We start from the raw sequence: 14,396 nt of genomic DNA, 5'->3' as shown, positions 1-14,396 counted from the left end.
TGATTAATTAACTAAGAAAATATTTATATACAATTCAAAAAAAATTCTAACTAACTAAAATAACAATCAGTAGCAACCAAAAAAATTATTACTATTATTACTATATTAATAACAATCAAAAAAATAAATAATTAAAAAGAATAAATAAATATTCTAAACTAATAAAGAAAAAAAAAATAGGTAGCAATAAAAAAAAATATTATTTTTTATTATTATGAAAAATAATATATATGTGTATAGTAAAAAAACCGTATCTAAAAGTATTAGAAAAATAGTGGCAAAAAATAAAATTCAAATACGATCTATGGAGCCCGTTTATAAATGGTGGAGTGAGATACGATGATGATAATAATGATTTTGAATATAATGACAAGATATGGCAATAACAACGATTTTGAATTAACGTAGTCCCGATTACAAGATAATGATACAACAATTGTGAGATCATATATATGGTCATTTTTCTATAGATTTATTAATTATCTTTTTTAGACCTCAATTTTGTGTAAAGGTTCTTCAAATTTTCTTTTTCACTTTAATGTTTGAAGATATATCTTTATTTCTTTTATTTATTAAATAAGAAATTGTATGATAATTTTAGTAAAAAAGTCTAATACGGATGAAAACTCAGAGGGCATGATTTTGTACATGTCGAAATTCGAGGAGCATAATTTGATAGATATTAAAATCTAGGGAGTATGATTTAGTACATAAACAATCACTGAAATAATAAAATTGAATGAAATTAGACAAAAGTCCTTAAATCCAACAATCTCAATAGTTCAGGAAGCATTATTTAGTAAATGTCAAAGTTCAGAAGGCAAAAGTCCTAATTAGCCTAAAAAAAATACATATAAATAAAGAATATGTATTTTTTTAATTTGATAAAGTATATCAACATAAACATATTTAAATTTATTACAAAAATAAATAAATAAAATACTATCATTTAAGAGTGAAAAATTTAAGTTTTTAAGAAAATAAAAATTTGAAGACCAATTTATCAAAAAATAAAATTTGAGAACGAGCATACCAAAACTTATATAATTTAGAAACTAATTTGCCAAAAAATAAAATTGAAAGACTAAATTACCAAAATATATATAGATTAAGCATCTACGGCTTCTGAGGTGTAATTTCAGATTGTAAGACGTTGTTGGAAGGTGTTAGTGATGTGTCTATTTTATTTGTTAAACGATCTGCTAATGGTGTTGCTCATGCTGTTGCTCGAGCTTCATCTTATGTCGCTGATCGTGTTTTTAGGAGTAATGATTTTACTCCTGATATTCGTGATGTAATCATGAAAGAAGTTTATTAATAAAGCTTTCTTTATTTTCAAAAAAAGAAAGAATCTACGGCTTCTAATTATCTAACATTTATATCCTACACTCTTTACACTTTAATGAATTTGGTTGTTTAAAAAAAAAAGACTTTGGAAACTAAATCTACATTTAATAGAATTAACAATGCAATTGCAACCGTAGTATACCACCAAGGTTTTACTAATAACATTTGCTCAACGGTTCCTCAACAATAACCTATAATTAAACATTGATCATTTATACAATCAAGCCTAGCTTAATATAACTTCTAATCAGTTTCCATCCCCATAATAACAAGCTTCACACAAATAAAAACATAATTAAAATTCTCTAAAAACTAACTTCAGGAACTTCTATCAAAACATTAACAAACACTTAAGTCTCTTTTGTTGAGAGGAAATTAAGACTACTACTGTCATTAATACTTGGATTCTAAGTACTAGTGAATGTGATCTAATCTACATTGAACATTTCTACATTCAAGGCCACCTTAAAACAGCCTCTAATCAGTTTCCTTGCAAATAGTAACAAGCTTCAAATTCATCCAAATTTTCTAAAAACTAACTCCAAGAACTTCGAAATCAAAACAAACACTTCTCGCACAGATGAAAAGTTAGCTGTCAATGATACTTAGATTCCAAGTACTTGTAAATGTGGTCTAATCTAACAATTCACATCAAAAGTAATGGTAACTTTGAGCAAAGTATGATCCATTTCGTTGCTAACAATCTCAAATACACATGAATCTCCAGGATGTAGCCGGTTCTTCCTTGCAAATTTAGACCATCTACCACGTGTTACAGTTTTTGGCTTCACTTGAAAATAAGTCCTCACATAGGAAATTTTCTGCAGAAAGATCAAATATATAAATGACAATGTAATAATATTAACAATAATTTGTAAAACCATGTTACATATGTATGACATTTCATACCAGCATCTCATCAATAGATTCCCCCGATGTGACTTCAAAATTGGGATAAGATAGTTTGATTTCTTCTCACAAAAACTTGTCACCCTTTGAAGATGAAGGCTTGCTGTTGTAATCTTTGGAATTGGTCATCCCAGAATTTCTAATATTGTTACCTTCAACATATATATGATCATATTATGCCAAAATCATATTCTATTCCAAGCCTACTATATAAATGTGACACATTAATTAGTACTCTATAAGTTAAGTTACTAACCTTGATGATGAGATTGTAATTGTTGGCTGTTTCGATCACATTCGATGGCTCGGAATATGATAATGTTGAACATAATGATTTGTTCAGTTTTTCAATCAATTCATATATTAATGAATCATCAATTTTCAAATCATTCTTCTCAATGAATTCCTTCCAGTCTCTTTTGCCGAAGTAAGTTCTTGGTCGTGTAGCATGGCTAGTAATTTCTTCTTCTCAGGAAGAACACATATAGTAACATCATGTTTACTTTTTTCATTACCGATATTGTTTCTCCAAAATTCTACTTGTAATGTCTACAATAACCGTTAAACAAATGAACAAATTAATTAAAAATACATTACAAATATGAGAAAAGAAAAAACAAAAAAGTTGAGGATCCTTTAATTGAGTCTAAGATGATTTCAAATGCACATGAATTGAGTCTAAGATAAGATGGTTTTAAAAAGAAAAGAATACCATGTCAAAAAGTTGCACATGTGTCTTTTGTAAGGCAACTTTGAAACATGGATTTTTGGATTTGAAGTTTTGAGTCCTAGATAAAGCTTTCTTTCTATCAGCTGGAGTCATTGCAAACTGCCTCTTATTTTGATTAACAGATTCTCCAACTAAATCATAACCACTTCTTTTAGCACAAACTTTAAACCTTCCTGTAATATTTATAACAAGATAATGTTCACAAAACATACACTAAAATTTTGTTTTTACAAAAAAAATATAAAAATAAAAATTCTGAATTTTCTTTGCTCACCAGGTGTGTATTTATTGGACAACATTGTCTCACATAGATTAAATGTAAAAATATTGAACCATATATAAGAACATAACCTACCCACTCATCACCAATTGGTTTTAAGATGGAAACCCATGATTCTTGTAAGTATTCATCACTACTACTATTATTATCACTAGTAATAAGCTTATTTTCGCTACTAAGTAAAGCAGCAGCAAGGTTGTGCATGGACTACTCGAGCATGTTTCAAACTTTATTTCACAAGGGTGTTGAATATCTACACAAGTCTTACCCTGATACAATCTTGACAAAACATAGTCTTTATTGCATCCCTTTTCTATATTTTTACTCATGTAGCATTTGTTTCTACTAACTTTTTATCTTCCTCAATCTTGCATGATCAGAGAGTAGGTATACCTCGTCTGGATATTTGACGAAATCCACCTTCAAAACATTACTATTGAGAAAATAATGAAGGAAACAAAATTTCTATATATGAAATACTTGGGGACCTAGTCTTAGGATGCCACTACTATTTTTTGTTCCCTTGAAATAAACTCACAACTCACAATTTGAGCTTGTTGATTCGAAGTAACTTCTTTATCAAAGTAGTAATTAGGCTCATATTTTCTTTAAGTCAGGTCCTGAAACACACAAGAAGATTCAAAGAAATGAGCAGTACACAATTTAAGTCTCGTTAGTTTTACTAATAGAGAGAAGATTGTATGTTAGATTTGGAACATGTAAACAAAAAATTGTTCCAGTTCATGCTACTATTGAAATGATCCACTTGTTATGTTAACGTTAAAAGTGTCTTGAACTAGGGCTGTAGGAAGAAAATAAAGTACCACTACAACTATTAAAGGCTGAAAGAAGTTACCTTGTTGTGCCAATAAAGAAGTGTTTGTCGCTATCAACAGAGGTGTGAGCAGCTTGTAGAGTTGTGTTTATTGTTTCTTGGTGAGAAAATATTGTGTACTGCCTCCGAAATAAGTACTCTCCTTCAGCTTGGTGGATTTGAGTTCTCAGTCTGAATCTGTGATATCCAGATGACTCACGGCTACCAGCTTGTTATCTTTCCAATTGAGAAGGTTTACCATATAGCTTCCAACATCAATCTCTGGTGTGATTTGTTTAAAAAAAAAAAAAGAAGAAGAAATGATACTACATATTGTTCCTTCTATGGTTCTTAGGAGGTTCCTGGCCAGATGCAACTAGAGCAGGTGCCTCTCATACTCATAGTGATGATTTGCGTTCCCCCAACATAGCTTGTATATGGCTTTCCTCTCTTCGAGCTGTTACAAATCAACCCCTAACTTCATCAAGATCTGAATCAAAACACATGCCAAACAAAATCTTATATCTCTTTCAACCTTTTTTCTTATATTTTTCAGCACTACTCTATAACGAACGAACCGGTTGATCCTACTGCCACAATCTGACCGGGGCATTGAAATATTCAGTGACACCACGTTCTCTTTGTTTTAGTTCTCCCATCTATGTCAAACATCAAGAAGTTGAGCAGAACTGTCCAAATAAAGAAAAAGAAGCTAAAGTCAAACCACCCCATATTTATTTTGCAGTGGAAAAATACAGAGAAGACTCTTTGACATTTTCCTCCATAGTTCACAATCCATGTCATAACCATAGCATTGTGTGCATCTCATATTGGCTAGGTAGGCCTGAGTAGTCTTCAGACCTTAGAGGAACCATCGATCCCTACTCTCATCGGTCACCAGTCAATGTTGTCTTGTACAGCTTTTGCTTAACTGAACCTAACTCTAATACCATGAAACCAGGTAGGTAGGAGACAATTAATGAAGGACAAAACATGCAAAGAAAGAAAAGAGAAGGCTGCTGCAAAAAATTGTATATTACTTTGTAGGAGAAGTGATACCGATACATTTGTAGGCTAGGTTAAGAAACCACTGCCTTATATTTTAGGGAGAAAAAAGAAATAATCCAAAAATAAATGAAGAGAATAATACTAGTCAATCCACTTTAGACAAATTATAAAAGGCAATATGCTAACTTAGAAAATAAACCAAATCCAAATGTGGAAAATCAGCAATGATATTGAGTTTAACGCCTTTTATGCGTATAGAGTACATGTGATTCTCTACAAGGGAAAATCAGCAACAATTTCAAGCTTAATTGATTTGGTCGATGATATCAAATAGGATCTTGGTAGTATGTAGTATCCTGATTTTGCACAGTCTCCCTTTCTTGTATTCTTTGTCTCTATATATAAGAGTAACAATGTACACATTCAATGCAAGCCAAGGAAATAATATTCTCTGTTTCTAAACCCACATCCATGATCCCAATTACCTGCCATCAATGATCTCAACTAATGTGTATGGTATTTATATCCAAGAACCACAAATTTTCCATGTACAGATTGTAAAGCCACAGGTATTAAATAACATTTATGAGACAGATGAAACCTAGAAAATTTGCATGCATGAACTTTTACGTCGTTTTGGGAACCTATGTATAACTTTACAGCCTTCCACACTAGTTTTAATTCAAGACCAACACTGATGACAAAAAAATTGGCAAAGAGTCTGAATCAATTATCAAATACAAAAATACAGACACTTCTTATGGAGAAAGCAATAACACATACCCTTTAATTAAATTGATTGTGTTTGGAAATCACTATGTAATTAACGAGACAGTGTAAATACAAAGCTCATAATACACAACATAGTAAATACACTATTTTCAGATACAAGATTGTCAAGTGGTAATCACATGAAATCTTATTTTCATGGTTGACAAAAGAGTTAGTAATTACATAGAAAATAACATTGTGTAATGACTAATTATTTAAAAGAGTAATTATTTTCATCCAATTACATGATTGTTGTTTAATTATCTGGTTAAACAAACATGTCAAACCTAGTAATTACTCCAAATTACACTCAATTCCAATTGCAGTGTCGCCTTCAAGACGCACCCTTAGGATTAGTTTACAAATGGATTAAATAAAACAAAAAATATGGAGATGGCTAGGATTTCATACCTCAGGATAGTTGGCTGTCACCATCAATCTTCTGCAGATGTAATCAGTTCCTATTGTAGTCTTTATAAAGTTCTCCACATCATTATTCAAAAATGTTGGAGAATGCAATTGTGGAAAATATGCTTATTATAGAAATTGCAAGGATAAATGGTCATATGCAACATACTAAGCCATGAACAACTAAGATTATTGGGCTTGAATCTTACGTGTCTAAATGCTGCAAATGGTAGAAGCTGAAAATTTTGTTGCACAGATTTTTCTCATTTTCCTGAACATGGTATGCCACTTATCAGTCCATGACTGTAACTTGCAATATTTTATTGGTATCAAGTTATCAACTTACCCCGATCTCCTCCTTCCTTAAACCATATCCAACATCCACACCCCTGGTGTATATTCAAATAAGACTTTCTTGCCTTGAAGAACCTGCTAATAAAAAAATTCTAACATAAATTACTTCTGAGATGTGGGAAAGGCTCATCCAACATAAAACAGCATTTTCAGCATAAATTTTATGTTTAAAACTCCGTGCAATTTTTTTTTTTAAAAAAAAAGTATACTACATTTTATCTTCTTTGTTTTGCCCTACTATTTTTTACTTGTTGAAAAGAATACAAAAAACAAAAGAGAGAGAACCAAATCAAAAGAGAGACAGACTGCAAACCTCAATAGCACATGACAATCGTCATTTTTTTCAGCCTGTAACTTATTATAGAATAGTGTCTGGAAATGCATCGGGAGCATCCTGAACTTGAAGTTGTACATCCTCAATCAATGGAGAGAGAGCTTACCTATGCCTCATTTTCCCCTCTGATAAGAGTAGAGACACACTCAAATGACCTCGTTAATGAGTCCATTTCACCTGACATTCTCAACTAACTCTAAGACAAGACTTGAACAGAAGGAATATATACAAGTATAGTGTCAACTAGAAAATGTTGGTATTACCACAATTTTCGATTATAGTAAAGAAATGGACAATTAATTGAAAAGGGAAAAAATTGGACCCACTTCATACGATTTTTCTAGATATTACAAGGGAAATATATTATACACAATGTGTGCATATCTCGAGTTTTTGTTTTATTAATTTAACTAATAGCATATATAGGTATACAAACTAGAGAAATGTATACTCCTTATCAGCATAAAGAATAAGCCAACCAAAGATTTCAGAACAAATAATTAGCATAAAGATGAAAAAAGAATCAGCAAAGGAGAGGAAAATAAATAAATGAATTATTCTAAAAATGATCCATGCAGTTGACTTCTTTTCTTCTTTTTCTTCATATTATTTTCTCAAACTATACTGATGATCCTTTTCCTTAGAACTGAAAGTAGACGATTTAAGATTATTGATTGAATGCAACCTGTCAATCATTTAGAAACAAGAATCAATTGATATATAACAAGAAAATCAATACAAATATGAATGAGGAAAGATGATGAAGTTTACTATAAATCTTCTTAAATGTACCATAACAGGATTAGTTAAAATAACGCTCTGAATCTATTCAGAGCATAACTGACCAAACAGCCAGTGAACATTTTTGTACACTCAACACAATGATCTAATGAAATTTTGTCTTAGTGTCTACATAAAAATGACATAAGTATCTGGATTCCAGATAACTTTCAGCATATACCTAAATTTTTGTACTATGTTAAGATCATGTCCAATGTAAGTGCCAATGCCAATACCGAATTTAGAATAAAAAAAAGGCTAAATACTATATCTGGCACACTGTTGAGCAGTATTTTACGGTACAAAACTACACAGAAATAATAGTTATAAAAGTCAATATTGTATAATAAATGCATAATAATTTATTGGAATCGAGTCTAAATAAATAAATATAAATAAGAAAAACCCATTTGATTGGTAAACTTTTATTAGTATTTACTGTTGTGCAAAAGTTTATATATTTTGCGTCAAATTTGACACAGCTTGCATTGAATTGGAGAAGATTTTTTTCCCTATTGTGCTAAAATGTAACACTATCACAAAACTTTGAAACTACATTGAAGATCATCTAATAAACCGACGTCAACCATGTGGTGTTACCATGTGAGTGTGTACGTGAACAACCATGCAAGCAATTGGAGTCATATAAAGTAAGTTCAAACTTCAAACTAGCAAACTGAAAAATCTGATGAAATGAGCCTGAACAGAACTAAGAAATAAATCATATTATTTACATGAAATCATCAACTTGATTCATACAGAATGAGGACCAATCAGCGTCTTTCTACTCTTATACTCTCCAAAACCCACACACCAACAAACACAGTGCATCCTTAATCAAAATAGGAATACATATGATGAAGCACAACTTTAAGATTCAATACCAGAATAAAGAAGTAGATTCTCCAAAAAGAAATTGATTGTCATTGTAAAAATACTACATACTACCAACAAGGGAGTGTAGAAGAGCACATGCACAAATAAATAATAATAACTTTTTTAAATCTGTATAAATAAATTCATGAATAAAAAGAATAAGATCATTAATCTATACCAAAAAAATTATATCAAGGAATAAGCGGTTACCTTCTTTTATTAGTTTTAGTCCAAACTTTTATTAGTCTGCTCAATACAATCTACCAGTGCATTGACGAGAGCCACAAAAGCAACTCTTCTTCTTTATATTACCATTTGCATCATGAACTTGATCAATAACATAATGGTAATCATAAGTTAACTCTTCAAAAGGTTGAATTTTCTCAGCAGCAAAAAACATTATGTGAGGAATGCTCTCATCCTCGTGATCATACAAGATTTTTTGTGCATAAATATTCGGAGAACAACTATGGTTGATGAATCTCCCTACATTACCATACTCTGCTGCATCAATGGTGAACCCGCTGTCATCATCCACATCTTCGCAATTATTCAAGCCTTCATCAATGCTGGTATTGGAATCATGATTTTTTCCAATATCAAAGAGGTAGTCATCATAACCAGCTCTTTTTTCTGCTTCCTCATCCATAAGGAGTTCTCCTATGTACTCGCATATAAAACCGCCTAAAGGAATGCATTCTCGGGATCTCAAACCCCATCCCCTTAACTTGGTTTTAAAAATTTCAAGTTTAAATTTGAGACCGTGCTGACTCACTCTATTGTGGCAAGAAGGAGGGCATTTGCAAGAAGGACCACACTCATAAAGAAAGAGCTTCCCGTCAACAGCAGTCCCATTTGAGCTATATGGCATTTCACCTCCATTCTTGACAGCACAAGAGCAGGTTATAGAATCTGAGCATCCATCAATACAGTCACAACCCTTAGGAGGAGTAATATGGCACCAATCCGGATACACCAAATTGGTTGCATATTTAAAAGATGGAGGTTTCTCGTCATCTATAGTATTCACAGCACGTATTGGAATTAGCTCCTTCCCGTGAGAAATATCATCTAGGCAAACACCTTTTTTTGATTCAGATCTTTTACGTCTCTTCACACCTTTCTGTGCAGCCTTTGGTTCATCAAGAATACTCTTGATGGCTTTGTATCTTGAAGATGGAGGTCTCTCATCATCTTTAGTATTCACATCACGCATTGGAATCGCTTCCTCATCTAGACAAACACCCTTTCGTGATCTAGATCTTTTACGCTTTACACCTTTCTGTGCAACCTCTATTTCACCAATACTCTTGACAGTTTCATCGTTTGAAGGTGGAGGTCTTTCACCATCTTTAGTATCCATACCACATGGCATTACCACCTCCTTCCCTGGAAACATATCATCTAGAGAGACACCTTTATGAATATTAGATTTGTTGGTTAGCTTCACTTCTTGGGCAGCTTCTGGTTGATTAGGAAATCTCTCAGCTTCTGGTCTTTCATCTATAGTATCCACAGAGGATGTTGGAATAACCTTCCCCTGAGAAACATCACCTAGAACGACACCTTTTTTAGTTTTCAATCGTCTAGTCCTCTCAGTTTCTTTACACACAACCTCTGGTTGACCAGGAATTCTCTCGAGCCAAAACTTATAAACAAGATTACCATGTGGTCCCGTAACCTGCTTATAACTTTTCACCAAATAAAGCCCAATGTATACAAATTTCCTGAATCTCCTTTTATATGGATCACAACCACGTATCACCCTAATAGGAGTCTTTAGAACCATACTATTCGTTAATGCAAGGTTTCCACCTTCAAGCTTCTGATCTTCAGGCTTTTTATCTGAGTTTGTCGTACTACCTCCTTGACCAGTATAAACCAAGACACTCGAGTCATCTAAATCATCGGTGTGGTCTTCAGATGCAACTATACTTGCTGCAACATTCTTACCACCATGCTTTGAACAACTTATTCCACTTTGAGTTTGCCTATGGAGACCAAGAATACTAAGTTCCATCCTACATTTGAATGCATCACCAACTTCAACTCCAGGGACATGTCCCAAAAGTTTTAAGTCTGTGTTTAGAATCTTTTTCTCATCTTCAAGTCTCTTCGCAATTTGATAATCAACCCTTCTGTGGCAAGGTCTTTCTTCCTTTGTATCAGCATCTTCCTGCAAGAGCTTCCGAAACAAAAACAACAACTCCTTTACTTTATTTCGAGGTGAACTTTTATCATCACCATCATGATTGTCATAAAAGTTATCCGAAACAACAGAATTCTTCCACCGATAATGCTTTCTCTTTGGGACATTTCCTTTTGTCTTTCTCCCACAAGAAGTCTTGCTCTCAAGCACTTCCATAGACCCTTCATCGAGTTGAACACACCCTTTTGATTGTTTCCCATCAGTCTTCGCTGTCTCCATCAAGACTTCATCATCTAAGTTTTTGTTATCTAAAGAAACAAATGATTCCAAAGACTTCTTCCCAGGTTGGGCTGCATCCTTATCACTACTGGTATTTGTCTTCACCACGAATCCGTTTTCCATTCTATATTCACACTTTTCTTCTCCAAGCTCCTTATTAACATCAGTCTTCATTGTCTCAATCAAAATTTCATCATCTAAATTTTTGTTATTCAAAGAAACAAATGATTCCAAAGACTTCTTTTCTGGTTGAGTTGCATCCTTATGACTGGTCTTTGTCTTCACCAAGAATCCATTTTCCATTCCACATTCACATTTTTCATCACCAAGCTCCTTATTAACATCAGTCTTCACTGTCTCAATCAAGACTTCATCATCTAAATTTTTGTTATTAAAAGAAACAAATGATTCCAAAGATTTCTTCTCAGGTTGAGTTGCATCCTTATGATTGATCTTTGTCTTCACCAAGAATCTGTTTTCCAGCTCCTTATTAACATCAGTCTTCACTGTCTCCATCAAGACTTCATCCTCTAAATTTTTGTTATTCAAAGCAACAACTGATTCCAAAGACTTCTTCCCAAGTTGAGCTGCATCCTTAACAATGGCATTTGTATTCACCAAGAATCCCTTTTTCATTCCATATTCACACTTGTCTTCACCAAGCTCCTTATTAACATGAGGCATCTCTGGCATTGCTAAAATCGTGGACCAGAAAGAAGAAAATGCTATATTCACAAAATTCGAAATCTTTAATAATTTTTTAATAAAGAAAATGAGAAATAATTTTGAATGCTTCTTTAATAATAACAATAATTATGATAAATGAAATCTTTTGAAGAAAGAAAATCTCAAAAATTAAAAATAAAGACACATTTAACAGAAAAATTACCTTATCTTTAGAGCTAGAAGCACTCCACCCAACACCCCAATTTACAGTTTATAGTAATTGAAACTATAAAGAGATAAATTTTACACACATTTATACACGTATAAGGGTTTGAATGCCATATGCCAAAATCATTATGAAGAAAAATGTAACGGAAACCAATGTGTCAGAAAAAAAACTTATTATTGTAACAGAAAGGAATATTGGGTCAAACAAAGACTCAAACGTAGTGAATTGACGAATATTAGGGCAAGAAGAGGAGGAAAGAGAGTTTACCAGTAACACATTGATAGAGTGAGGTTTGATTATGGGTCACCTTCACCACCACCGACGATGATGGTGATTGGCGAGTTTAGGAAAATCACTAAAACACGCAAGTTATCAACCTTCCATTATCACCGCAGCACACAAAGTCTCAGAACTTACTTTCCTATGGATGAATATATAAGATATTCAAACTCTTCTATTGAATTATATGTAATATAACAATTATATAAAATATACCTCCAATGTACATGAAAGGATCAAGTGATAAGTTGCTGCAGAAGTTGAGACTAAAATTCCCACTTGCAAAGCACCAAAGCCTAAGAAATAAGAATAGAATTGCATTCTCAGTTTGGTAAATGAAAGGACAATGATGAGTATACAAAAATTAGAAAACAAATGACCACCCAAATAGTGAAACTGAGTCAAACGACTCAAGCCATTATCTTAAGCAAATAGTAATACATGAAAGTGTTAACCTTTTACAGATATTTGAGTCATTTTCATTTCTAAAAACTTAAGAAAGTAAATTAATTTAATAACATGTAAGATATTCTCATTAAAAAGAAAATACGTATCTAAAATAAATTCAAATTAAATCAACTCTTCATGAAAAACTTATGAAACAGATAATTAAATTAATTACTTAAAGAAAATAACAATCATTATGATCTGACCAACTAAAAATTATTGCTTATATATATTAATATTAATTACAAAATAACTATTTGTATATAACAATCCTGCAAAACAGGGATTAGGATTAGAATATAAGAATTTATCGAAGAAAACGAGGGTTAGTTGGTGAGTTTTAATGGTGAGCAGAGAGAGAAAGAGAGAGGTAGAGTGAGAGAGAGAGAGAGAGAGATTAAGGTGAACAGCAAGAAAAGCTAAGGCGAAATCTACAACAATTTACCAGAAAAAAGCTACTGTCCTTCATTAGAAAAACCAAAACTAAAAATGAAGAAGAAGAACCTAGATCAGAGAACCAAAACCCATCAAACTAAAAACGAACTCAATAAACCAGAGAGAGCCCTAACCTTTCTTAGATCAGAGAACCTGATCGAAGAGAATCGTAGAAGAAGTTTCAATGAAAGGGACGGGGTCTCGATTGTAACATGGATTTACATTGTGTTTGATATAAAGGATTTTTGGGAGGCGTGGACAGCCTTTTTGACAATTGAAAGGAAAGAACGAGTTTGGAAAGATGAGATGAATCACCTCTGGCACACCATTTACAATTACCAGAAATTTTATTTGGAATTTATAAGTACATTTTTAATATTAATAAAAAATTAACTTAAATTAATTTTTAAAAATTACTTTTTTTTTTCTTTTGAATATTTTTTTTTAGATATTTTATTATTTTTTTTAATATCAAATAGTTAGCTTTATTGGTTTTTTTAAAAAATAAACTTTATTTTATTTGCACATTTTGTTTTAATCATGTATGTTTTTTTTTAATAAAATTTTATATATTAATATTTTATATTTATTTTATAATTATATCACAAGAAAGTGAAAAAATAAAAAAAATAGTACAATATATATTTATATAAAATAAAATTATTAAAATAGGTTATACTTATAATTTTATGGGCTAAATAAAACTCTCTTTAATAAAAATTGTAAAAGGTCATAAATACATCTAATATTCTTTCTTCTTCCTATCTTTATGAGAAATGCTAAAGGGCACCACTGGTGCCTAGCAAACTCCTACTTGTAAATATCGTTATTGGTGTAATTAAGTATCGGGTACCATATAGTGTAATATAATAATTTTTATGGAGTATGGTTAGCAAGGCGACACATCTAGAAGGTGTTAGGCACCACTTGTGCCCAATAGCAATGCTCTATATTTATGTATTTTTTTTTAAAAAAAAATTGAAGTGGGGTTAGATTTTGATTCTTTGAGAATTTTTTTTAGCTATTGCAACTACATTAGTGTACTGTGTACCATTTGAATATAATTATATATAGGTAAAAATACGTACAATAAAACTCAATAAGATATCGTGTGAATTGTTGTGTGCTTAATTGAGCGAAATTATTTCTTATTCAAATTCAAAGTTAAACCAATAAAATTAAAAATATAATTAAGAACATTTACAATATTTTAGGATTTTTAAATTTAAATTAAAAATTTCTTAGATAAAATATTTACATAATTTTTATTTTTAAATATATATAATAATATTATAAAATTA

General features: G+C 31.6%; 1 protein-coding gene across 11 annotated transcripts; it reads right to left on the bottom strand.

Annotated features, from left to right (window-relative positions):
- Positions 1–1,523: 1,523 nt before the first annotated feature.
- On the bottom strand, positions 1,524–13,512 carry LOC115715201 (histone-lysine N-methyltransferase, H3 lysine-9 specific SUVH6). Of its 11 annotated transcripts, XR_009687496.1 has the most exons (9): positions 13,230–13,512; positions 12,430–12,509; positions 12,202–12,355; positions 6,935–7,640; positions 6,614–6,699; positions 4,123–6,538; positions 2,513–3,886; positions 2,257–2,408; positions 1,524–2,168 (listed from the first exon to the last, which is right to left on the bottom strand). XR_009687496.1 is itself a non-coding variant. In XM_061114540.1 (6 exons), the coding sequence occupies exon 5, from the start codon at positions 11,730–11,732 to the stop codon at positions 8,862–8,864; it is 2,871 nt and encodes a 956-aa protein (XP_060970523.1). In that variant the 5' UTR covers positions 11,733–11,734; positions 11,929–11,991; positions 12,202–12,355; positions 12,430–12,509; positions 13,230–13,443; the 3' UTR covers positions 7,256–7,640; positions 8,822–8,861. The 11 variants fall into 11 exon arrangements, 9 of the variants coding, with proteins under 9 accessions (XP_060970523.1, XP_060970520.1, XP_060970521.1 ...); XR_009687495.1 differs by having other exon boundaries at positions 4,123–6,696; positions 13,230–13,511; XM_061114540.1 differs by lacking the exons at positions 1,524–2,168; positions 2,257–2,408; positions 2,513–3,886; positions 4,123–6,538; positions 6,614–6,699 and adding exons at positions 8,822–11,734; positions 11,929–11,991 and having other exon boundaries at positions 7,256–7,640; positions 13,230–13,443.
- Between the last annotated feature and the right edge of the window lie 884 nt (positions 13,513–14,396).

This window comes from Cannabis sativa, chromosome 4, assembly GCF_029168945.1.
Source record: "Cannabis sativa cultivar Pink pepper isolate KNU-18-1 chromosome 4, ASM2916894v1, whole genome shotgun sequence".
NCBI classification, from domain to species: Eukaryota; Viridiplantae; Streptophyta; class Magnoliopsida; order Rosales; family Cannabaceae; genus Cannabis; species Cannabis sativa.
Note: the sequence above shows the minus strand (reverse complement) of the source record. Positions and strands in the feature narration are given on the sequence as shown.